At 35.8% G+C, this 27,323-nt stretch overlaps 1 protein-coding gene across 19 annotated transcripts in view; it reads left to right on the forward strand.

Annotated features, from left to right (window-relative positions):
- The window catches only part of ZZZ3 (zinc finger ZZ-type containing 3), a 113,672-nt gene that overhangs the window by 71,292 nt on the left and 15,057 nt on the right, over positions 1-27,323 (forward strand). For 7 of the 19 annotated variants that reach the window (XM_070592013.1, XM_070592014.1, XM_070592021.1 and 4 more), the window contains 6 exons: positions 15,586-15,724; positions 18,438-18,585; positions 18,672-18,787; positions 19,464-19,535; positions 20,551-20,652; positions 21,309-21,404. In XM_070592013.1, the coding sequence (XP_070448114.1) occupies positions 15,586-15,724; positions 18,438-18,585; positions 18,672-18,787; positions 19,464-19,535; positions 20,551-20,652; positions 21,309-21,404 (673 nt within the window). Of the gene's footprint in view, positions 1-15,411; positions 15,475-15,585; positions 15,725-18,437; positions 18,586-18,671; positions 18,788-19,463; positions 19,536-20,550; positions 20,653-21,308; positions 21,405-27,323 lie in introns of those variants that run through there. The other 12 variants (XM_070592017.1, XM_070592022.1, XM_070592018.1 and 9 more) reach the window with 5 other exon arrangements.

Consider the following 27,323-nt stretch of genomic DNA (forward strand, 5'->3'; position numbering starts at 1 on the left):
TTTCTTGAATAAGTTGATTCTACTTTCTGTTTCTTCTTTGTTCACCTTTCACTCACTCCTGAAGTGCTGAAGTCTGGCTTGGACCTCCATCACTGCACTAAAGTGACGTACTAGTGATTTCCTTGTATGAAATCCAGTGAACTTAGCACAGTCTTTTCCTTTAGATTTTTTGTTAGGAGTTGGCTTTGTAGGCCCTCTTTCTTGAAACATTCTTTTCAGCTCCTTTACAGTCGCCAAGTGCTATAGAGCCTATCTGATAAATCTCAGATTACTAACTCTGTCTCCATTCTCACTACCTTAATACAGTCCATCTTCCCCTGGGTTATTACAGCGGCTCATTAATTGGTCTCCCGCTAGAGTCTTGCTGTACTCTAATCTCTTCTCCTTCTTCTGATGTGAATGGTCTTTGTTAAGTGGAAAATTTTTATTTTTCTCCAGCTTAAAACTTCTCTGCAGCTTCTCATTGCCCTTAAAATCAACTTCCGTCTTGGCTTTACAGAGCTCTGTGTAATTGATCCCTTCCTTCCTTCCGAGCCTCATCTCTCTTCACTCCCAGTCACACCAAACGTCTATTGTGGTCTTAGGTGCTGTGCTTTGCTTAGAAGTGTTTCGGCATAATGTCCCTACCGTTTTTTCTGTTTGGAACAGTCCTTGAACTCCTTCCCTTCTACCCGTATTTCCCAGCTAATTCCATTTCTTCTTTCTGGTCTCAGTTGAACTTCTTTTGGGAAGCTTTCCCTGACTCTCAGAAATCTTTGTTCAATGCCCTCCTATGCTGTATGCTTCTGTCTTTACGATACCCAGCACCCCATAGTGTAATTGTCTGTTTACTTATTCGTGTTGCTTCCTTGACTCATACCTTTGTTAGGAAATGATCCTTGTCTGTTTTGTTCACCATTGTATCCCGACTGCTTAATGCAGGACCTTAGTTTAGCAGGTCAATGAGTTAATGAATAAATGAGTGAAATCTTAGTGGTTCTCCAAGTATTTGAAACTGAAAAAAGATGTTAAAAATCATACTTTGGCATCAGAGTATAGAGATATATATGAAGCTTATTAAGCCTTCTATTTAAATCAGACCAAGTGGCTAATCTTTCCTGACTGATTTTAAGCCAGACAAAACAACACAGTGATGAGAGAGCAGGAAAATATAGCTTAGCTGTCTTACTTGACTTTTTTTTTGGTATTGTAGAGAGAGACTGTAGACTCCAATGTAGATCTATTTTAGGCCAGTTTCCAGGTACTAAGGTAGATTCTGAAAAGAGAAACCTGATAACTTTTGTTTTAGAGGCCACTGAAAGAATGACTGTTTTTGGGATAGTTGATGAAACCTTCATGCAAAAGAAAATACCCTTTGAAACCATTAGAAATTATGCTTCTTTCAGGAGGCTAAGTGTATATTGAGAATGTACAAATGAAGACTTCTGGCAAAGGGACAAGTGTTTTTGTACAACTATTTGAGGCTATCAAAACTCCTCTTTAATTATGAATAACGTGTTTTAGTTAAGCATTGCTTACCCTGTTTATGATACATTAAATTAAAAAAAAATCTCCTGATACGCTTCTTTCTCCTCTGTTTTCTGTTGTCGAATTAGTATTTGTACTAGTAGATGAATAGGAAGAGTTGTTAAATAGGCTAATTTTATTACTGTTCTGCTATATTTAAAAATAAGGCAGGAAATTAAGGCCTCAAGTTAGGTTTTGGATAATTTCTGATTTTTAGGTTTGGGCTAATTTTTCCCAGTGTATAAAATCTAAGCTCAATATTACACATAAATTAGGATGTATAAATAATCATAGTATGGAAAGAATTTTATGGCAACCATCTTTTACCAGTACTTAACCTTTCTAAGTTTGGGTTATGCCATCTGTAAAGTGGTAATAATACCTATTTCAAAGGATTTTTGATCAAGAATAAATATGATCACATATGTGAACATAATTAATATATACTCAATAAATATTTGTGGAATGAGAGTACAAGTAAGGCCACAATAGCTGTACAGAAAATAAAATTAATAGTAGTATGTACAATGAGGCTAAAAGGTAGCAATATCAGTACAAGAAAAAGAAGTTTCTATTCTATTTTGTGATTTTAAAATTTTATATAAATCCAGCTCTTATCAGATGCTTATACACCTAAACACAACTTTAACCATTCATTTATTTAATTACACTTTAAAAACCATTGTACTATAAATACTTAAGTTGCTCTAATATTGTTATATAAGAGAACTGCCATTACTAAACTGAAGGAACTGTTGTCCTTCAACTTTTCCTTCTCCCAGCCTCCTCATCAGAATGTATTTTTTAAGAGTATATAGAAGTTATGCCAGGCATAATGGTTTCTATTTCAATGTCACTACTGTGCTGAAGCACTAAAATTAAAAGACTAGACTCGTGCTTATTTAATAGCTTAGGTTGTATAACTATAGTCAGTCTAGAGATTAGATTTATTTGACAAAGATTTTACATTTGAAATGCTCTAACAATTATCACTCTTAATCAGAATAGAGATAATATCTAAAAAGATACTTTGAACAAATATTCATATTGGACAGAGATAGTGGCTGAAAATTATTTATAAATTGGTGACTTCTAGAACCATTAGAATGCTCTATATGGTAAAGTTTAACCAGAAATAAATAACAGTAAATTTGCTAACATAAAGTTTTTAATTTTAAAATAATTAGATGGGATCTCTTAAATTCTGGTATTTCAACTGGTGGAATCTTAAATACATACCTCAACTAAATACTTCCCCATTTGCTTTCCAAGATAACAAAGCAATAGTGACTACAGGGAAGGTTGGGACATTTATTTTATTTATTTAAATAGTTTTTTTTAAAGAACATTTTTAGATTTATAGAAAAATCAAGAACATATTACAGAGAGTTCTCATACACTCCCTACCCAATTTCCCCTATTATTAATAATCTTATATTAGTATGACACATTTGTTAGAATTAATGAATCAATAATAATACATTATTATTAACTAAAATCCATACTTTATTCAGAGCTCTTTAGTTTTTACCTAATATCTTTTTTATGTTCTAGAATCCCATCTAGGATACCACATTATATTACATTTAGTTTTTATGCCTACTTAGGCTTCTCTTTTTTCCTTGTTGTTGATGACCTGGTCAGTTTTGAGGGGTACTGGCCAGGTATTATAGATTTCTCTCTATTGGAATTTATCTGATGTTTTCCTCATGACTAGACTAGAGTTGCAGGTTTTGAGAAGGAAGACCACAGAGCTAAAGTGCCATTTATATCATGTCATACCAAGGGATATATACTATTAATATGATTTGTTGCTGTTGCTGTTGATCTTTATCACCTGGCTGAGGTAGTATTTGTCAGGTTCCTCCACTCTAAAGTTATTGTCCCTCTGTCCAGTCGCTGTGCATAGCCCACACTTAAGGAGTAGGGAGTTTTGTTCTCCCTCCTTGAGGGCAGAGTATCTACAAAAATTATTATATATGTAAATTATAATCTGTCTTTCTCTGGCTCACTCTCTTCCCCCTTCTCCCTCTCTCCCTCCCTCCCTCCGTCTTTCTCTCTCCCCTCTTTCTTCATTCAATCATTTTATATCAATATGGACTCATTTATTTTTATACCTTGGGTTATAATTTAATACTACTTTACTTTGTTGCTCAAATTGTTCCAGCCTTGGCCATTGGGAACCTTTCTGTTGTCCCATCAAGGTGGTCTGTTTTTGTTGCGTGTGTTTGTTTTTTGAGCACTCTCTTACTTTCTGGCACAAAATACTGCAGACTCACCTTGTATATTTCCTGCCCTAGCCCTAGAATCAGCCCTCTCTCCGAAGAACCTTGGTTTCCTTTGTTGGAGAACAGTATTAGAAACCAATATTTAGGTGCTGTGTTTGCTCATTGCTACTGAGGGGCGTTGTTGCTTTTATTTAGCTATCTCAGCTGACAGAGCAAGAAAATACATGTGTGTATACTCATCTGTGTATATACACCTATCTATAAATATTTCTGTATGTAATCACCTGTATCTACACTAAGCTCAACATGAGTTTGTATTTTGACTCTACCTCTAATACATTATATTATCACATGGATCATTGTAGCTTCCTTGTCTTCCTTATCTGTAAATTCCCACTCCAGCACTGGCAAACCTGGCCGTCTCCCACCCATTTATTTAATTGTTTAATTCTGTTATATATGTATAGTAGTATTAGAATTGTTAACTCTTAACCCTGTGGGAAATAACTAAGTCAATTAAAATAAAGTGCTTCTGTGCAGTTCCTTTTGCCTTTAATCTTAGGAATTCCGCTCATTTCCAAAGTTATCTAGGTCAGTACCTTTTCCTTCTACCCCCCTCGCTGAGGTTGTTTCATACATTTATAGTACAGTTAGATCCTTCTGTCACACTTTACATTCCTTCCTAGGATCCCCTGACCTTCTAAATGATTTTTAAAAATTTACATACATTGATTCATTCTTTATGCTTTAAAGTTTTGTGAGTTCTGACAAATGCATAATATCATGCATACAACATTATAATATTATACAGAATAATTTCACTGGTATAGGAAAAAAACCCCCTTTGCGTCATATATTCAACCCTCTTCCCTTTTCCCAAACTTTTTGGGAACTGTTGATCTTTTTACTGTCTCCGTAATTTTACCTTTTACAAGATGTCATATAATTGGAATCATGATACATAACCTTTTTAGACTGAATAAATTTTTGTTTATTTTTTAAAGATTTTATTTTTTCCTTTTTCTCCCCAAAGCCCCCCTGGTACATAGTTGTATATTCTTAGTTGTGGGTCCTGCTAGTTGTGGCATGTGAGATACCGCCTCAGCATGGCCCCACGAGCAGTACCATGTCCGTGCCCAGGATTCGAACTGATGAAACACTGGGCCGCCTGCAGCAGAGTGCGCGAACTTAACTACTCGGCCACGGGGCTGGCCCCAGAAATTTATTTTTTAAATGCTCTTTCCTGGTATCCTTAGAAGCCATTTTGGAATGGTGTTGATGGAAATCTAAGCCAAACTTCCATCTAATATAATGCCTCTATAGCATCCTTTGATGGTGGTCCTTCAGTATCTCTTTGAACTTACCTAGTGACAGGGAACCCACCACTTTTTGAAATCTTGCCTTGTATTGAGCTTCAGATTCCTCCTTAGAACTTCTACTGAATGATGTGAGTTTGACTTCGGGGTGACTTAGAATGTCTCTTCCTTTCTCTACAAAGCAGACAGTTTTAATATGCTCTCTTCTGCTAGCTACGTTCCTTTAACTTCTCTGCTTTTCAGAACCCTAGCTGGTTAACAACTTGTGGGTACTCTTCAGTGTTAAATAGAGTGTTCAGAATGTAATCTTATCCATCAGCTATGTAGCGTTCTATGTGATTTCCATTGCCATTTTCATCTCTCTCAAGTTTATCTTAACACATTGCAGCCATTTTAGCCTTCCAAATGCAAATGTTTTCTTATGTCATCATCGTTCAAAACTTGACAGTTGCTCCCTTTTGCATTAGAGTGGTACTTCTTTATGCAGGACATGTTTCAGAATAATCTGTGGAGTTTAAAAAAAAAATATAGATGCTCAAGCTGTACTTCCTGGGGATTCTGGAAGTGGAAAGTGATTTTAGAGACTCTTATTTTGTGGCAGAGGAAACTAAAGCCTGATAGGCTAATCAGTTTGATCCTGACCACAGCTTGGAATGGGATTGGAACCCGTATCTCTTGGTCCTGTCAGATCTACAGCTCTTTCTAGTAGTCATTTAAAGACTATTTTGTGTGTTCTCAACTTGCCCTCTTGCTATGTTTTCTCCATACTATCACCTTGTCTCAGCGTACATCATACTTAACCTGCCTCTGTGCTTTTCCTTGCACTGTTTATTCTACCTCGAATACCTTAATCTCTTTTTGCCTTTTCTGTTGAAATACCACATATTTTTCAGGATTCAGCTTGCTTTTTACTTCTTACATGAGATACTGCTTGGTTCTTCCAGGAATGATCACTTTATTCATAACATGCTTATGCACTCATCATGGTTAGTCAGATTTTACATATGTGTTTTTCTCTTACAGTATGTTAATCATCATAGTTCTTGCAAATTTATGGAATTGGCTAGGAATTTTATAAGCTTTCTTGTTTTTCAATATTTAAATAAGCAACTACCAATATACACATGCACACCCTCTTACCTAAATTGTAATGATCTTGAGGGTAGGGCTGCATATTGATTACACTTGTATCCTTCAGAATGGCTAATATAGTACTATGTACAATGAGCATGCTTGATAAGTGTTTGAATGGGTTCATACAAGTTCAAGCTAATATTATATGTTTTTGAGCAGCTACTTCACACTTTAACCTCATAAATGAACTTAGGATCAGCTGGGAGGATCACAATTTTTTTTGCCTGTTAAGGCAAGTTTGTGCCATCCTATACTTGTCTGGTGGTTTTACAGTTCAATTCCAGATTTTTTGTTTATGTGGTTAAATTTCATCTTGTCTAGTATTCTAGCTTGCTTGTTATTTTTAAATGCTGATTTTTTTCATCTGTGGTATTTGCTATTCTTCTCAGCTTCATGTCACCCATGAATTTGGTAAGTATGCCTTCTTTGTGTGCATCTAAGTCTCAAATATTGAAAAGGATCGAGGCTTTATGTACCTTTAGCTTACCTAAAGAACTCACAAGAACATATATACCATTGAAAGTGTTCTTACAGAGTTGTTTAACCACTGAAAAGTCATCCATCCAAATAACTATTCAGCTCATATTTTCTTTTGTGGTTTTTGTCTGTTTTCATCTTTCTGAGCACTTTATACTTCTTTTGAACCTCTTTTAAGGTGTACCTAAGTTAATTTTAAGGTGTACCTAAAAATTCCTGCCTTCAAGAAGTAACTATTTAGCATGCTAGAGAACAGCCAGTCTCTTCATAAACCATAGCTGTATATTCCAGGTAATTTCTTTTTAGAAGTAACCTCTGTGAGAGAAAAGCTGTTAATGTATCATGAGTAGACATTGTGATGTAGGGGAAACTTACCCCTTAGGTCTTTTCAGTACCTTCCTCTCTGAGAGCAATTTCTTGGCATGCATCTTGCTATGGGCCGAGCTGATAAACCCAGGTCTTAGATATGATTCTGTATGAAGAAAACAGTAACTTAATGCTGTATTTATGTGTACAATATAAAGTGAGTCCATTTTTAACTCAGGAAGAATGTGTAATATTGAGTGACCACAGTTGAACAAGTGTCTGATAATCCTAGAATGTTTCATTTTGAAAAAAGGTTTTGCAGTCACTAGTCTGGTCTGTTCTCATTTTATAGCTGAGGAAGCAAAGGCCTGAGGTTTACTGACTTGAATAAGGTTCCATAGTTAGTTGCTGGTAGAGCTGAGACTTGAACCAGGACTCCTTTGCAAATCTTAAAGTTCTAAAAAGGTAGAAGTGATCTCTGTGTAACATTTTCTTCCTAGAAAACTTTCCCTATCAAAAAAATTGTATAATATCGTAAATATAACAGTAATGCAATAATTATATACAGATATAGAGTAATTATAAAATTGGTCTATAATTGTTTAACCACAATCCAGGTTAAGAAATACAATATTGACAGCACTTCCAAAGTTCCCTTTACTGGTTCCTCAGTTACCCCCTTCCTCTTCTCAGAGATAACCACAATCTTACTTTTGTGAAAATTATTCTTTGCTGTTTTAAAAGGTTTTACCACCTATGTGTGTATCCCTAAACACTAAAGTTTACTTTAGTTTTTGAACCGTACTGCATGTACTCTTTTGTGAATCATTATATTTTTCATATTTTATTTGTGTTGATATAAATAGGTATAGTTTGTCTGTTTTCATTGCTGTATAGTATTCCATTGTATACCTCTACCATAGTTTATCCATTCTGCTTAGATGGATATTTGGGTTGTTTCTGATTTTGGGTTGTCATAAATAAGGCTGCTACGAATACATGCTTCTGTGTATATTCAAGAATTTCTTGAGGTTGCATGCCTATATATAGGATGTCTGGGTCTTGGGGTATGTACATCTTCAGCCTCACTAGATAATTAGAAACTGAGATATTCTAGTCCACTGTGAGAGGGCTGTTTGCTTCCTGTTTGCCCTTATTCCTAGAGTGTAGCCCTTCAGGATCTCAAGCCAAAGCATAGGCTGGTTTCCTAGAGCCTCTCCCCTTGGTAGGCCCTGGACTCCGCCTTTGCTCTTCCACCATTTTAGGATATCAAAAGCACTGCTCAGCCTCTCAGTCTCTGCTTCTGGATCAGTCAGTTGCTCCAGGGTAAAAGTACCCCCCAAAATGTTTTAATTTTCTGATTTCTGTCTTCTCATGGATCTTGACCTGGTGTTACCTATGCTTCTGTTAAGCTCTTTGATGCTTTTAAATATTTTTTACAGCCTGTCATGCATAAAGAGTTTGTTCTGAATTTGCCTACTCTACATTTTCTGGAAGTGGAAATTTGTCCCCATTGGGCTTTTAGTTTTAATTACTATATTTTTAAAATGTGAATTTGCTTTCTTTTCAAAGCTGCACACTAAGTTTTTTGTTTCTTATTCCCTATAGCTATTTTCAAGTTTGTCCTTTATTCTTATTCTTTGTGTTTTGCTTTCTTGTATGCTTGGTAACTTTCTTTGGAAAATTATTTATTGGTTATCTTTGAGGCCTGTGATGAAGATGTATTCCTCTGGAGAAAATTGCACTTGCTTTTGTGGGTGTCTTGGTGGGGAATGGGCATGTGTGTACCGGTCCAGAACCACTGCTTTAAACTATAGTCATGGCTTCAGTTCTTTTAGGCCACTCAGGTAATATGATTTGGGGCAGCAAATATGTACAAGGACTGTATTGTGGTAACAGCTTTTTATGGTTTGTTTTTTTTTAAGGAAGATTGACCCTGAGCTAACATCTGTGTCTATCTTCTTCTATTTTATGTGGGATGCCACCACAAAGTGGCTTGCCCAGTGGTGGTAGGTCTGTGCCTGGGATCCAAACCTGTGAACCCCGGGCCACCGAAGTGGAACGAGTGAACTTAACCACTATGCCAACAGGCTCGCCCCTGGTTGAAATTTTTATCTGCTTTTCTTGAGTCTCAAAGCAAGTTTCCTGTGGGATGAGACCTGAGGGGTAATGTTGTAGCTTAATGGGAGAGGGTCTCCTGTTAGAATGTCTACCTTGGTGGCTCTGTCTTCTGTTCCCTGGCCAAGTGAAGGACAGAAGATAGAGCTCAAGCTTGCAGGGTTCAGTACCTGCCCTCAAGGCTAAAGCAGTTTTGTGTTCCGTCTGACTCTCCCACTTTACGCCTTCACTTGGATTTTGGCCTGTTAATAAAAAGTCTTAGTATCTTACTGATTCTTCCATGCTTTTAAAATAATCAAGTGCATGGATTTTTCTTTACTTGTTATTAATTCATCATTTTTAGTTATTTTCATATAGGGTTGATCTTTATACCTGGAAAGACATATTATCAGAAGCCGAGGTATTCGTTTCTGTAAGGCTTTTTGATCACCCTCTAATGACTTCTGGACTTAAAAAGTGAGTGAAAGGTCATTTATGAATTATTGAATTTGCAGATCCTATAGTTCCAGTGTTTGAAACCCTTCATGAAGGAAGAGAGACATTTCCCTCCCAGATAGTTGTACACTGATAGATTGTTAGGATGGAATTTGTTGTTGTTTAAAATGACCTGATTGTTATTCTTGAGGAACAATTCACTGTATTAACATAGGTTTGTCCTATTGAAAATGAAATCTAGCATATATCTTGCTCTTCTCTCTTATTTCCTTCTTCTCACCAATGCGTACATGTGCACATTTGTAATATGTGCACACATGTGAAACATAATTGGTTAAGTCCTCTGATTGTAAGTTTTTCTATACCCCTTTCCCTTTTCTTCTTGCAGTGAATTAAACTAATACATTTATTCTTATGTTATCCTACTTCCTCTAGTTTTTTTCAGTGTGTTTAATCAAGCTCACTGTACATAGAATGATCAAGCTGCTCTTTTCTAGTAGCAAAGTGTAATGAATAGCTTCTTCATTACTCAGTTTTTATTTAGGGAAATTATAAAACTTAGGAAAGCTAAAAGAATAGTATGATAAGTATCTGTATGCTTTTCTGCTAAATTCACCAGTTGTTAACAACTTAACATTTTGTAACATTTGTTTTCTCTCTCTCCCTTTCCCCCATCCTCCTTCTTACTCCATATACTATAAAACTTTTTCATTTTGCTGAGCCATTTACAAGTATGTTATAGACTCATCACCCTCATACTTCAGTATATATCTCTTAAAAACAAGAACATTCTCCTGCATAACGTTAAATACCTTATTACACCCCAGCAGTTTGGCATTGATACAATAAAATGATATAATCTACAGTCCTTATTTAAATTCTTCCATCTGTTCCCAAAAATGTCCGTTTCCCCCCCATGGGATCTTATCCAAGATTATGTGTTACATTTGGTTGTCACGTCTCTGTATCTCTTAATCTAGGGCAGAGTCTAGCAGACTTTTTCTTAAAAGGCCAGATAGTAAATATTTTAGGTTTTGGGGATCAACTCCACTTTGCAACTACTCCACTCTGTCATTGTAGCTAGAAAGCAGCCAGAAGACATTTTATAAACAGATGAGTGTAGCTATGTTCCAATAAAACTTTATTTATAACAAGAGACAGGCCATAGGTTGTAGACCCCTCATCTGAAATAACTTTTTCTTTTAAAGGACGCTTTTTTTTTTTTTGAGGAAGATTAGCCCTGAGCTAAATCTGCTGCCAATCCTCCTCTTTTTGCTGAGAAAGACTGGCCCTGAGCTAACATCTGCTGCCAATCTTCCCCTTTTTGCTCAGGAATACTGGCCGTGAGCTAACATCTGTGCCCGTCTTCCTCTACTGTATATGTGGGATGCCTAACACAGCATGGCTTGCCAAGTGGTGCTGTGTCTGCACCCAGGATCTGAACTGGCGAACCCTGGGCCCCCGAAGCGGAACATGCAAACTTAAGCACTGTGCCACCAGGCCAGCCCCTTTAATGGCACTATTTTTAATGACTGTTTGAAAAATTAAGCCAATTTTTTGGCAGAATAGTCCTCAGTCTGAATTTTTAAAAAGCATTTCTCATTAGTTTTCTAAGATTACAAATGCCAGGTAACCTTAAGAGTTGTTTGTAAAATAGAAATAGAAATCTGATTCCTTAAAAAAGATTCTGGTTTGGTTGTAAATGTAATCTTTCTTTTTCTTTCTCTCTCTCTCTCTCACAGTGTGTGTAATGTTACTGCCCAGAAATTGGACAATAAAATTAAACTTCTAGATTGCTAATTCTTTGGTATTCTCTTTCGGATATTAAGGTTTTTACCTATATTCTCTTTCATATAAATGTTTTTATATTCACAGAAGTGAATAAAGAATTCAAGAGGACTTGGATAATGAAAGGTAGTGAAAATAACTTAGGTATAGACTTGAACAGTATTTATATTTTAGCCAAATATAATTCCATAATATAAAACCTAAAGTTGTTTTTACTTTGTGTTGAAGACATGAAACAAAACTAAATGAACAATTTTTCTCCACAGGTAAGCTCATTATTCTTAACATTAGATTCAGCTTTAGAAATAGATAACAACTTTGATAAATTTAATACAAAGTTGTCCGTGTGGGAATGTTTTAACTATACTTGCATCCATGCAAAAGTAGATACTTTTCTTTTTAAGTCATTCTGTTCTCTTACTTGGTTCTATGAGTAGCAAAAGTAAAAGAGGCATGTTTTACTGGAAGTAGAGTTAACGGATTTTTAGTGCTTGAATTTCCTTTATAAACATCTTTGGTGATTGATCACTATCCTACCATCTTTTATTGGTTTTGACTGAGACATGGTTTTTCTTCATATTGTGCCTTTATCACAATTTGATTCTGGTTTGACCCTTTATGCCCTGTAAAACAAGACTACTTCCTTTTCTTCATAGATACGTGTTAAATAGAGATTGAAATAATATTCTACTGGAGGTTTTTATTTCCAGGCCACATATTCTCAGAGTCTTTATCTGTTCCTCACATCTCCACACTAAATGCTGATATGTTCTTGGCAAGTTACTTAATTTGTGCCTTTGTTTCCTTATTTGTAAAATAAGGATAATGGTACCTGTTTATAAGTTCGTTGTGAGGATTGAGTTAATTCACTTAAAATACAACAATGTCTGCATATAGTACAAATTCAGTAAATGTTAGACACTACTGTTATTTCTTATTATGTAGTTTCTCATACACCTTGTCTGTTCATGGACCTGTTTGTCTCAAAGCAGAGCTGAGTACAGTAGCAGGTGATCTGGGAAGAGTACAGTGATCATGTATCCCATTAATTTGGACTAAAGTTGGAGGTGTTTTTTTAATTCATTCTGGAGAATTTCAAACATACAAAAAAGTAGACAGACTAGTATGATGGACCCTCACATACCTGTCCTCCGGCTCCAACAGCATGGCCAGCCCTGTCTCATTCACTCTCATTCGGTTTCTTTTCTCCCTCTCTAGTGTAATTGTAGCTCCGCTACTATACCTCACTTCCATTCCTGATTTACCTTGATAATTATGAAAGCTTTTAGGATAGTGCCTTGTTCTCTTTGTAGTTACTGAGTTAATGAACAAAAGAATCTTGCCTCAACTAATGCCTGGATCTGCTTTTAGTACTTTGCTTTTGGAGGTAAAGTGAGTGGGTGGGTAGGCTTGAAAATAAATTTGTCTATCTTACTGTTTTTTTAGTTGTCACCTCGGTTTTTTGATTCCTTCTATTTCTGCTGAGGGATATATGTATATATGGTATTCTTACTGGTAAAATCTCTGAGTACTCTTTGTCTTTACTCATGTTTATCCTAGGCCTTTCAATCTGGTAATCATTTTTTCTTGATTAAAGAGAAGCAAAATAGGGGTTGAAGAGTTATACTTTGTCATCTCTCTTAGAATTATTATTATTATTTTTGTGTGTGAGGAAGATTGGCCCTGAACTAACATCTGTTGCCAATCTTCCTCTTTTTGCTTGAGGAAGGTTGTTGCTGAGCCACCATCTGTGCCAATTTTCCTCTATTTTATGTGGGATGCTGCCACAGCGTGGCGTGACGAGTAGTGCTGGGTCCACGCCAAGGATCTGAATCCGTGAACCCCAGGCTGCCGAAGCCAAGCATGTGAACTTAACCTCTATGCCACCACGCTGGCCCCAGAATTATTTTTTTAAAGTCAGAATTATTGTGGAATAATTTACATATAGTAAGATTGTTATAATTTATTGGCTTCAAATAGAGCCCTTTTTCCCTGACTGTCAATAACTGACTGTAGCAGTTTTTTTTAAGCCTCCACTTGTTTTTTCCATAACCCTGTTCTTACTTATGCCTCATTAATTGTTACTGTGCTTATAACAGTTTACTCAAAGTTTAGTAGACTCAACAGTCATTTTTATATTGATGATACAGAAATGTGCAACTCTTCTTTTAAAACAGGAGTGAATCCTATCATAGAGATACCAGGAGAAGCCTTTGGTTATTCTGCTAGTAGTGGATAAGTTCTGGAGGTCGATCATGGCAGTTAAGGGTATTGTAGAGAGGACAGGTTCTCGTACTCAACTCACTACCGTCACCCCAAGACTGAGCCTGTGTGAGCCTGCCTTGTAGGAACGGCCAGAACAGGCAGGGCTGTACACTTGCGTATTCCTCAAACTAAACAGAGGCTTAGGGAAAGTGAGTTTAGACGTCACCTCTCTACCTGATCCAGGACTGACTTAGTACAGCCTTGCTTTCCAACTCAGCTCTGACCTTTCAATTAACTATCTGTAGTTTGAGAGGGGTCTTACCCTTCAGTGTTAGCAGTTTTTTTACCTTAATTATTAAACATTTCATCAAGGGTTAGTTAACAAGGGACTTGAGAATAAGAATAAGGTATGTTTTAGGCAAGAGGCTGAGAAACTTTTCTTTTTCTTTTTTTTCTTGAAAAATTTTATTTTTTTACTTTTTCTCCCCAAAGCCCCCCGGTACATAGTTGTGTATTCTTAGTTGTGGGTCCTTCTAATTGTGGCATGTGGGATGCCGCCTCAGCGTGGCTTGATGAGTGGTGGCATGATGAGCGGTGCCATGTCCGCCCAGGATTTGAACCGACGAGCAGCGGAGCGCGCGAACTTAACCACTCGGCCACGGGGCTGGCCCCAGAGAAATTTTTCTGATAGACAGTATCATGTTGTAATTACACCATGGCTGTGAACCTCAAAATTGCATTGTTTTTCCTTTGAAAGTTCTGCAAGTTTGCCAACTTTTGAACTGAAAAGATTCAGTATATTTTTTGATTGCACAGAATATCCGTTCATTCAAAAAACATTTATTAAGGGCTAGTCCTTGTGGTTAAGTTCAGCACACTCTGCTTTGACAGCCTGGGTTCGGCTCCTTGGTGTGGACCTACACCACTCTGTTAGCGCCCATGCTGTGCTGGCAGCCCACGTACTAAAAAATAGGGGAAGATTGGCATGGATGTTAGCTCAGGGTGAATCGTCCTCAGCCAAAAAAAAAAAGGGAAAAAACTTTATTGAGCATCTATATGCTGGAAAATGTGCTGCACTGGAAAACAAAACAGTGAACTTTTCTGATATGTTTGCCACTATGGAGTTTACAGTCTAGTGGGAAACAGAATGAAATTTATTTGAAGCCATAAAGACAAATTGTGCTTCGCTAAAACTTTAAGGCCTTAACCACTTGTTTTGAAGTGAATTTGAAGTGAGTTGTTCTTGATTCTTTTTGCAAAGTGTATTTGAGCATTCAAGGCTTTTGGGTTAACATGTTTCCATATGTGTATTGATATGTGAAATTAGACAGTCAGAGAGGCAGGACAATTTGAACCAAATAAACAAGAAAAAAGAGAGAGAGAGAGAGAATTAATTAGTATCATGTACCATAGTGAGATTTCAGGATAATGACAGGTAGTAGATTTGTGTGGGTAAATTATATGTTAGCTGTGCTAAAAGGACCTTTGTAGGCAAGGAAGTAAAAAGGTATCTTTAAGGACTTTCTTTAAAACTGTTCAATACTTAAGAATTGATGGGAAAGTAAACTGCCTCCAGGTTGGAGGTAAAATAAAAGGAGCAACTGAGAATCACGGCACCTAAGATCATGTCTGAATTATGTGACAGTTTCTTGTAACTCTGGGCAAGAAAATGGACCTCACTTTCCTTGTTCTGACAGTACAACAGAGGGGCTGAGTTTGGTGATCCCTCCTAGTGCTAAAATCTTAATGATTTTAATTGTTTTTTATTTAGCAGTTTCTTAATGACTTTGTTGGAAAGTCAGGATGCTTTCTCATTTTCTGCACTTGTTCGGGTTCAAGATTTAAAAACTTAAGATGGAATAAGGCTTTGCTTTCTCTAACTGATATTTTCTGACTAGGTACTTCGTAACTCAGGAAGACCTCATTTATTCCCAGTAATATGTTTTACTAAACTCTTTCAGGTAACTTTAAAAAGACTGTGTGACTTACTAGTAGATCATGGCTTGAACTCAGTTTTTATTTATTGTTGTTGCTGGAAAATTTTAGTGAGGTGTTTTTCTTTGTCTCTGTAGTTATCAGAGACTGTTACAGACGATTGCTGTACTCGAGGCTCAACGTTCTCAAGCAGTCCAGGACCTTGAAAGTTTAGGCAGACACCAGAGAGAAGCTCTAAAAAATCCCATTGGATTTGTGGAAAAACTCCAGAAGAAGGTATATATAGAGAGAACCTTTCACGATTTATTGAGATATATTTGATAATAACTTGGTTTATTGTTTTTATATGGGTATATACTTTTTTAAATGTTTAATTTTTTCCCTTCTGTAATTAACCATACTACTGAAGGCAGCTACTGCCTTCCTTCACCCCCACCAAACACAACAAAATACCCCCGTGAGGACAGCTAGGAGCTTTAATTGGATATTTGTACAGGAACTTGATGTCCTTTTCCTTAGCCGTTTTTGTGATCTTTTCCTTTTACCTTCCCCATCTTGGAGTGTTTTCCCTCTTGTCCTTTCAGGACTTCAGGATTAGTGAAGCTAAAAGAAAAAATACTTTGGGATTTAACTGCTTAGTTGCAAGTTACTTTTGTAACTCTCAAGATAGATAGAAAACAATGGTGATAAAAACAAAAACTCTGTTTTAAATGTCTTTAAGATTATGGTTGCCAAATCCATGAGGAAGAGGTATGAATTATTTATTTAATTTTGAACTGTCTTTTATCTTAGTATAAAAAATTCCTTATAATTTTCTGTTTTCCTTAAAACAGAACTTTCATATTTAACAGTAAACCATTTGAAAATGATTCAACTTTTTCTAATAACTTTCTTGGTATATAAATAAGATAATCTAGATGTGCATCCGTGCTGTAATATGTGTCTTGAATTAGGGACACACTAAGTGTTCAATAAATTTGAGAGGCATGATATTAATCAGCATTGTGTGAAAAGATTAAAACTTAAGAACTATAGAAAAGAATCCTCTTCTTCACCTACAAAAACAAAAACCTAGCCTGTATAGTATGACAACTTCAGTTATTAGTTACTGGTTTTTCTTAGTCATAGACGTGGTCTGCTAGGTGTCAAAGGAACAACCCTGGGGACTTTATTTCATTTAGATGCATTACTTTATTATTTGGATCTTTCTAGTTAGTTATTTACTCGACAAATATTCCTTTCTCTTCATGCTTTCAGAACATTAAATATCATAATGGATATAGACTCTCTATATTGATTTGTTAGAAATCATTGCATTTATTAAACAGTTTCTTGGTCTACAAAGATGTACAATGGTTACTTAGAATGGATTCAACTGAAACAGACAGATTAGAAAAGTAAATATTAATAAAAAATTTATTAACCTTAATCTCATTTTATTCGTGTTCCTGGGCGGACAAAAAGATGCAGTTAGGCACATTTACTAGATTTGTATGCAGTTGGTTGTTTGCGGTTCTCCATTTCCAGATTTAGTTTAGAACTGAATTTATTTTCACTTTATATCTGAAACAGAGATGTGATATTGATCATCTTAAGAATTTTTTACAAAAATGTACAGACGTATATTAAATCCAAATACTTTAGTAATCGTGACAGACTTATGTTCCTTAGGAAGAAATTTTTTTACTGGGTTTAATTTAGAAGTTTGATTAGGTTTACTGTGTTAGTTTAGTTGTTGACATGAGATCTGTTTGTTTTAGTGGACATCTAAAAACACCTAATTAAAATTAAGGAAACTTGTGGTATATACAATGCAGGAAACATTTAGCTTTCTTTGATATTACCATCATTATTTTAAAAGACACTCTAATTTTACAAAAGTTGAGCCTTGGACCAATATCTAGTATTATGATGATGGTGATAATGCTATATGTCAGTCATAAGCAAAATAAAAACTAAGAATTCTGTGTCACAGAGTGGATTTTTCTTGCCGGTTTCATAATTTATGGCTTGATTTTTTTCTCAACATTTTATTATGAAAAACGTTAAGTACACAAAAAAGTTGAAAGTATTGTATAGTTAACACACACATATCCGCTCCCTAGATTCTATACTTAACATTTTACTGTATTTGCTTTATCATGTATCTGTCAGTCCTTCAGTCCATCATTCCATCTTATTTCAAGGTGGGAGTACATTTGATACATTCCAATGTTGCAGATGTATACACTTAACACCAAAACACTTCAGAATGCATATTTTTAACTAAAATTTTTTTTAAAACTTTCTTTTTAAGGTGAAATTTATATGGTGAAATTCGCAAATACTGATTGAACCATGATATGGGTTCTGACAAATACATCTACCTGTGTAACCCAAATCCCTATCAAAAGATATTGATCATAATGACCTGGTTTTAGTAATTATGACAACTACTGACTTCTCTAAAGGTGGTGGTAAAGTAACTGAATTCCAAGTAAATCAAAGGTGTGGTTTTGATTCTCAAGATATCATAATTTTTTGTACATGTGGTTAGAGTTATATATTGTGAAAATAACTCATTGTTTTATGGATAAGTTATGAACATGGAGGTACATTTAAAATGAATTCGGTGTGTCAAGTCTCATCTGTGGCAAACAAACACATTTCATATGCTGTTTTTAGAGATAAAAGCCTTTCTTTGCTTTCCTGTTTATGTTTAAAGTTTGTTAATCATAAATTATAGTTTATCTATATAGTTCAGCTTTTGAGCTCTATCCAAAAATAGTGCTTATGTTTTGTTAAATTCATTCTTCTTCACTTGCTATCATCTTTTCTACTTGATGTTTAGGCTATATTATCTTAACCTTTATTGGCTATTGGATTCAAACAGTGAATAGAAAAGCCCAGTTGATGATTATTTGGATTTGGACTCATCTGAAAATATGGGTATAGTTGATAATTTCTTGAATTAAATGTAGACTGTTACTTTATTATTTTTTTTCCCCAGGCTGATATAGGGCTTCCGTATCCGCAGAGAGTTGTTCAGTTGCCTGAGATTGTATGGGACCAATATACCAATAGCCTTGGGAACTTTGAAAGAGAATTTAAAAATCGTAAAAGACATACTAGAAGAGTTAAGTTAGTTTTCGATAAAGGTAAGAAATTACATGATAAGAATTTAAGGAGAGAAATAGCTGGCAAAGTGTTGCTTTAATAATCCTACACATGGTCTTCTTTTCAGTAGGTTTACCTGCTAGACCAAAAAGTCCTTTAGATCCTAAGAAGGATGGCGAGTCCCTTTCGTACTCTGTATTGCCTTTGAGTGATGGTCCAGAAGGCTCAAGCAGTCGTCCTCAGGTAAGCAGTATAAAGCGTCAGAATAGGAAAATTTGAATTGTAGACAGAACATCTTAACATTTTCCCAGTGTGTATTCTTAAAAATCAAGCAATCTTTCACTGAAGATAGTGGAGACATGAATCTTGAAGTTAAGAGAAACCTGGGTTGGAACCCCAACTCCACCACTTACTGGCTGTGGAACTTCAGATGTCCTTTATATTCAAGTCTGCAAGCTGCAGCTTCCTCTTCTGTAAAACGTGATTGTTACCTGAGCTGTAGAGCTGATGTGAGGATTAAATGAGCGGTGCATGAAACATGCCTAGTGCAGTGCCTGACACACAGTATTTATTCTAAAAGTAAGACCTCTTTGTTTGTAGTGGATTTGAGTCCTGGCCTTGCCACTATTAGATGAACCTCGGTAGACATGTGGGTTCAGAATGGAAAGGCATTATTTTCTTTTCTTTAAAATGAAATTGCTGTCATCTATATCACAGGATTACTAGGAGTATAAAAGGAAATGAACTGAAGGAATGTGAAAACATTATGTAAACAATAAATTATGTACACATTAAAACAATTAATTTACTAAAATATTTTGAAATGAATAAAAAATTCCACAATTTGTGTGTTATTTGGCTATGTCAAAGGATAGTCTTTGTATTTTCTCTTTGACAAAAGCCTCATTTTTATATGCAGATGATAAGAGGACGCCTGTGTGATGATACCAAACCAGAAACATTTAACCAATTGTGGACTGTTGAAGAACAGGTAATAGATATTTCTAAATTGCATAGGTTAAAAAAAAGGTTAAAATTAGAGTCAGTATTATGAGTAAAGTGTATATTGTTGTATGTCATCCCTCTTAACCATGAATTTAAAATATTTAAACTTATTTCTCTATACCTTTTTGTACACTTCAAGAATTTTGAATTTTGAGAACATACGAATTCCTTTTTGGGAATGATTTTTAAAGAAGGAACCTGGGTCTTGGGAGGGGATTGAAAAATGTAGTAAAATGGATAGAATAAAGTTTTGTAATGTATCTTTGGGAGGGAGAAAAACCTGGGGCCACGTAAAGCTGTGCCTCAAAGTGAATTCTTATTTTTGTCATGGAGGGGAGCTAGCAAAGCCAGGTCAGAGTGTTGGGTTACATTTTGGGATACAGCTAGGATTGTTTGTGGATAAGGTTTGAGAAACATCTCTGTCTCATATGAGGATTAACCTCACAGCTATAAAGAGTTTAGTAGTTTATAGAGAGCTTTAGGAAACCTTTATTTCAAGCATCCAGGTTATTCTGCATCTTTAGGACTATGGGAGAATTTAGGAGATAAGTCAGAATATTAAAATCAGATATTTGCGTGGAGGACCACACAAAAGAGGGAAAAGTCTCTGTTAGTATTCTGTCTAAATTCAAATGAATTTACACATTTTTGTCAAATCTATAGGGGCAAGCCTAAACATAGTCTAGCAAGAAAAGATGGCCAATGGAAATCACTAAGATGTATAAAATGCTAGTTAGTTAGTTAATTAAATTTTTAGGGTGCTGTCTTTTTATTGAAATGAATAGAAAACTTTATAAGGTCTTTTATAGGTTTAATCTTTCATCTCATTTTCCCTGTGACAGCTTAACTTTCTTACTACAAATTTTTCTACCATGAGCATTTCTACTGACCTAACCCCCAAAGTTGGGGAGGGAGTGTTATAGCTTGCAATGAAATGTGAATGTATTTATTTAGAAACTCAGTATTAAACTTTCTTAAATTTGGTCTTCGGTTTGGCTTAGAAAAAACTTGAACAGCTACTCCTGAAGTACCCTCCTGAAGAAGTAGAATCTCGACGCTGGCAGAAGATAGCAGATGAGCTGGGCAATAGGACAGCAAAACAGGTGACTGAGGAAATGGCCCTGTGTGTTTGTTATGTTTTTGATAGTTTTCTTTCTGAAGGTTAATACGGCTGACCTCAGATCTGCTGCATCATTTTTAGCTACAGAGGTGCTATAGTTTGTGGGCTTTAAAAATTTTATTAGCTTTGTATATTTTTGTATTGATTTCAGAAGTAACTTGGGATAATTCTGCTTTGGATCATTACTAAATACTAAAGAATAAAAATGTAATGGTTTTATTGTCTCTTGAATGTTTAATGAGTGCAACAGTTACATACTTTTTTGTTAGACTGCTGATAGATTTGTGACATTTCCTTAGTCAGTATTCCCTGGTTATCTTTCTAAAATAAATACTGAGCAGTTTTCTCCTTCACATTCCCATCAACACTAATAGACGTGTTTTTATGCTACAAGCATGAGTGTTCACAAGTTGTAAATGTGTCTTTAGCTTTGGGATCAAACAAATTTAATTTAATGATTTTTTTTGGCCTAGATTTTAAATGTAAGTGTCTTGGTGGCAGCTTAAAATTGTTTCTAGGTTTATGATAAATTTTAAATTGTTAACAATCATTAAGACACATGTACATTTTAATTTTTAAAAACTGTTCAGGTATTACATATCTTGTGATTATGTTAAAAGGCTTGTCATGTTTCCTTAGGTTGCCAGCCGAGTGCAGAAGTATTTCATAAAACTAACGAAAGCTGGCATTCCGGTCCCAGGCAGAACACCAAACTTATATATATACTCCAAAAAGGTAAAAACTAAACTCTAGATCTTAGATTAAACTCATCAAAGTCAGAATTGCTGTGCAAAATTGTATATATTTATCAGAAGAGAGTTTTTTTTAATTGAGGTAACATTGATTTATTACACTATATAAATTTTAGGTGTACATCGTTATATTTTGATTTCTGTGTAAACTACATGATGTTCACCACTGAAAGACTAATTACCATCCATCACCACACGCATGTGCCTAATCATCCCTTTCACCCTCCTCCCTCCCACCTTCCCCTCTGGTAACCACCAGTTCAATCTCTGTGTCTATGTGTGTTTGTTGTTGTTTTTATCTTCTATTTATGAGTGAGATCATATGGTATTTGACTTTCTCTCTGTAACTTATTTCACTTAGCATAATATCCTCAAGGTCCATCCATGTTGTTGCAAGATTTCCTTTTTCTTTTTATGGCTGAGTAGTATTCCGTTGTGTATATATACCACATCTTTATCCAGTCATCCCTTGATGGGCACTTAGGTCATTTCCAAGTCTTGGCAATTGTGAATAATACTGCAGTAAACATAGGGGTGCATATATGTTTGCGAATTGTGTTTTTATGATCTTTGGATAAATAGCCAGCAGTGGAATCCCTGGATCATATTGTAGTTCTGTTCTTAATTTTTTGAGGAATCTCCATACTGTTTTCCATAATGGCTACCCCAGTTTGCATTCCCACCAGCATTATATGAGAGTTCCCTTTTCTCCGCATCCTCTCCAACACTGTTATTTCTTGTCTTCTTCTTCTTTTTTTTTCTTTGAGGAAGATTAGCCCTGAGCTAACTGCTGCCAATCCTCCTCTTTTTGCTGAGGAAGACTGGCCCTGAGCTAACATCCATGCCCATCTTCCTCTACTTTATACGTGGGAAGCCTACCTCAGCATGGCTTGCCAAGTGGTGCCATGTCCGTACCCGGGATCAGAACCAGTGAACCCTGGGCTGCTGAGAATCGGAATGTGCAAACTTAACTGCTGCGCCACCAGGCCGGCCCCCTGTTGTCTTCTTAATTATCGCCATTCTGATGGTGTGAGGTGGTTTCTTTTTCTCATTGTAGTTTTTTTTTCCAATTTTTCCCCCTTCTCCCCAAAGGCCCCCGGTACATAGTTGTATATTTCAGTTGTGGGCCTTTCTAGTGGCATGTGGGGTGCCGCCTCAGCATTGCTTGATGAGCAGTGCTAGGTCTGCGCCCAGGATCTGAACCAGTGAAACCCTGGACCGCTGAAGCGGAGTGCTTGAACTTAAGCACTCAGCCATGGGGCTGGCCCTCTCACTGGAGTTTTGATATGCATTTCCATAATAATTAGTGATGTTGAACATCTTTTCATGTGCCTCTTGGTCATCTGTATATCTTCTTTGGAAAAATGTCTGTTCAGATCTTTTGTCCATTTTTTAATTGGCTTGTTAGATTTTTTTGTTGTTGAGTTCTCTCTTTATTTTGGATATTAACCCCTTATCAGATATATGGTTTGCAAATATCTTCTCCCAGTTGTTAGGTTGTCTTTCCATTTTGTTGATGGTTTTGTTTGCTGTGCAGAAGTTTCTTAGTTTGATGTGATCCCTTTGTTCATGTTTTCTGTCCTTTCCCTTGACTGGTCAGACATGGTACTTGAAAATATGCTGCTAAGACTAATGTTGAAGAACGTACTGCATATGTTTTTTTCTAGAAGTTTCATGATTTCAGGTCTTACATTCAAGTCTTTAATCCATTTTGAGTTTATTTTTGTGTATGGTATAAGAGAATGGTCTACTTTCATTCTTTTGCATGTGACTGTCTAGTTTTCCCAACACCATTTACTGAAGAGACTTTCCTTTCTCCCTTGTGTGTTCTTGGCTCCTTTGTCAAAAATTAGTGTCCATAGAAGTTTGAGTTTATTTCCGGCCTTTCGGTTCTGTTCCATTGATCTGTGTGGTTTTTTTGGTGCCAGTACCGTGTTATTTTGATTACTATAGTCTTGGAGTATATTTTGAAATCAGGGAGTGAGATACCTCCAGTTTTGTTCTTTTTTCTCAAGATTCCTTTGGCTATTCAGGGTGTTTTATTGTTCCATATAAATTTTAGGCTTCTTTGTTATGTTTCTGTGATAAATGTCATTGGAACTTTGATGAAGATTTCATTGAATCTGTAGATTGCTTTAGGAAATATGGACATTTTAACTATGTTAATTCTTCCAATCCAAGAGTATCGAATATCTTTCCATTTTTTTGTGTATTTCTCCGTTTCTTTCAACGTTTTGTTTTTTATATTTGAGTTCATAATAGTTGACATCATTGTGAAATTTCAGTTGTACATCATTTCTTGTCTGTCACCACATAAGTGTTTTGCTTCACCCCCTGTGCCCACTCCCCACCCCCCTTCCCCTGTAATCACTGAACTGTTTTCTTTGTTCATGTGTTTGTTTATATTCCACACATGAGTGAAATCATCTGGTGTTTGTCTTTCTCAGTCTGGCTTATTGCACTTAGCCAAATTCCCTCCAGGTCCTTCCATGTTGTTGCAAATGGGATGATTTTGTCTTTTTTTATGGCTGAATAGTATTCCATTGTATATATATACCACATCATCTTTATCCAGTCGTCAGTTGATGGGCACTTGGATTGCTTCCATTTCTTGGCTATTGTGAATAGTGCTGCAATGAACATAGCGGTACATATGTTACTTTGGATTGTTGATTTCAAGCTGTTTGGTAGATACCCAGTAGTGGGATAGCTGGGTAATATGGTAGTTCTATTCTTAGTTTTTTGAGGACTTTCCATACTGTTTTCCATAGTGGCTGCACCAGTTTGCATTCCCACCGGCAGTGTGTGAGGGTTCCCTTCTCTCCACACCTTCTCCAACATTTGTTATTTTCAGTCTTAGAGATTATAGCCATTTTAACAGGTGTAAGGTGGTATCTTAGTGTAGTTTTGATTTGCATTTCCCTGATGATTAGTGATGTTGAATATCTTTTCATACGTTTATTGGCCATCTGTATATCTTCTTTGGAAAAATGTCTGTTCATATCCTCTGCCTATTTTTTGATTGGGCTGTTTATTTTCTTGTTATTCAGTTGTGTGAGTTCCTTATATATTATGGAGATTAACCCCTTACCAGATATGATTTGCAAATATTTTCTCCTAATTGGTAGGTTCTTTTTGTCTTGATCCTAGTTTCTTTTGCCTTGCAGAAGCACTTGAGTCTGATGAACTCCCACCTGTTTTTCTTTTGTTTCCCTTGTCTGAGAAGACATGGGATTTGAAAAGATCTTTTTAAGTTCGATGTCAGAGTATACTACCTGTACTATCTTCCAGGAGTTTTATGATTTCAGGACTTATCTTCAAGTGTTTGATCCATTTTGAGGTTTTTTTTTTGTATGGTGTGAGAAAATGGTCTACTTTCATTCTTTTGCATGTGGCTGTCCAGTTTTCCCAGCACCGTTTATTGAAGAGACTGTCTTTTCTCCATTGTATGGTCTTGGCACCTTTGTTGAAGATTAGATGTCTGTATATGTGCAGTTTTATTTCTTGGCTTTCAGTTCTGTTCCATTGATCTGTGTGTCTGTTTTTGTACCAGTATCATGCTATTTTGATCACTATGGCTTTGTAGTACATTTGAAGTCAGGGATTGTGATGCCTCCAGCTTTTTTCTCATTATTGCTTTAGCAATTCGGGGTCTTTGGTTGCCCCATATGAATTTTAGGATTCTTTGTTCTATTTCTGTGCAGAATGTCATTGGGATTCTGACTGGGATTGCATTGAATCTGTAGATTGCTTTGGGTAGTATGGACATTTTAACTATGTTTATTCTTCCAATCTATGAGCGTGTAATCTCTTTCCTTCTCTTCGTGTCATTATCTATTTCTTTCAATAATGTCTTATAGTTTTCATTGTATAAGTCCTTCACCTCCTTAGTTAAATTTATTCCCAGGTACTTTCTTCTTTTTTATTGTGATTGTAAATGGAATTGTATTCTTGAGTTCTCTTTTTGTAAGTTCATTATTAGAGTACAGAAATTTAGATTGTAAATTGATTTTGTGCCTGGCAGTTTACTATAGTTGTTAATTATTTATAATGTTTTCTGATAGATTCTGTAGGGTTTTCTATATATAAGATCATGTCATCTGCAAACAGCGAGAGTTTGATTTCTTCACTCCCTGTTTGCATTCCTTTTATTCCTTTCTCTTGCCTAATTGCTCTGGCCAAAACCTCCAGTACTATGTTGAATAAGAGTGGTGAGAGTGGGTGTCCTTGTCTTGTTCCTGTTCTCAGGGGCATGGTGTTCAATTTTTCCCCATTAAGTATGATGTATACTGTGGGTTTGTCGTATATGTCCTTTATTATGTTGAGATAACTTACTTCTGTCTGCATTTTGTTAAGTGTTTTTATCGTAAGTGGCTGTTGGATCTTGTCAAATGCTCTCTCTGCATCTACTGAGATGATCATGTGGTTTTTATTCCTCATTTTCTTAATGATTTGTGGATGTTGACCCATCCTTGTGTCCCTGGTATAAATCCCACTTGATCATGATGTATGATCTTTTTGATATATTGCTGTATTCGGGTTGCCAATATTTTGTTTAGTATTTTTGCATCTATGTTCATCAGCGATATTGGCCTTTAGTTTTCCTTTTTTGTGTTGTTCTTGTCAGGTTTTGGTATCAGAGGGATGTTGGCCTTGTAGAATGTGTTAAGAAGTGTTCTATCTTCCCTAATTTTTTGGAATAGCTTGAGAAGGATAGATATTAAATCCTCCCTGAAAGTTTGGTAGAATTCCCCAGGGAAGCCATCTGGTCCTGGGCTTATATTCTTTGGGATGCTTTTGATTACTGTTTCAATTTCTTTACTTGTGATTGGTCTATTCAGATTCTCTATTTCTTCTTGATTCAGCTTTGGGAGGTTGTAAGAGTCTAAGAATTTATCCGTTTCCTCTAGATTGTCCATTTTGTTGGCATATAGCTTTTTGTAGTATTCTCTTATAATCTGTTGTATTTCTGTGGTATCCATTGTTATTTCTCCTCTTTCATTTCTGATTTTGTTTATTTGAGTTTTCTCTCTTTTTTTCTTTGTAAGTCTGGCTTAGGGGTTTGTCAGTTTTATTTATCTTCTCAAAGAAACAGCTCTTTGTTTCATTGATCCTTTCTGCTGCCTTTTTTGTTTCAATAGCATTTATTTATGCTCGATTTTTATTATTTCTCTCCTTCTGCTGATTTTGGGCTTTGTTTGTTCTTTTTCTAGTTCAGTTAGGTGTAGTTTGAGATTGCTTATTTGGGATTTTTCTTGTTTGTAAAGGTGAGCCTGTATTGCCATGAATTTCCCTCTTAATACGGCTTTTGCTGCATCCCATACGGGTTGGTATGGTATGTTTTCATTTTCATTTTTCTTTAGATATTTTCTGATTTCTCCTTTAATTTCTTCAGTGATCCATTGGTTGTTCAGTAGCATGTTGTTTAGTCTCCACACCTTTGTCCCTTTCTCAGCTTTTTGGTTGTAATTAACTTCTAGCTTTATAGCATTGTGATCAGAAAAGATGCTTGTTATTATTGGAATCTTCTTAAATTTATTGAGTCTTGGCTTGTTTCCCATCATATGGTCTGTCCTTGAGAATGTTCCAAGCATACTTGAGAAGAATGTATAGTCTGCCGTTTTTGGATATAGTGTTCTATATTTGTCTATTAAGTACAATGGGTCTAGCTTTTCATTTAGTTCTGCTGTTTCCTTGTTGATTTTCTGACTGGATGATCTATCCATTGATGTGGGTGGAATGTTGAGGTCCCCTACTATTATTGTGTTATTATTAATATCTTCTTTTAGATTTGTTAATAGTTGCTGTATGTACTTTGGTGCTCCTGTTTTGGGTGCATAGATATTTACAAGTGTTATTTCTTCTTGATAGAATGTCCCTTTGATCAATATATACTGCCCCT

Source organism: Equus przewalskii, chromosome 24, assembly GCF_037783145.1.
Source record: "Equus przewalskii isolate Varuska chromosome 24, EquPr2, whole genome shotgun sequence".
NCBI lineage: Eukaryota > Metazoa > Chordata > Mammalia > Perissodactyla > Equidae > Equus > Equus przewalskii.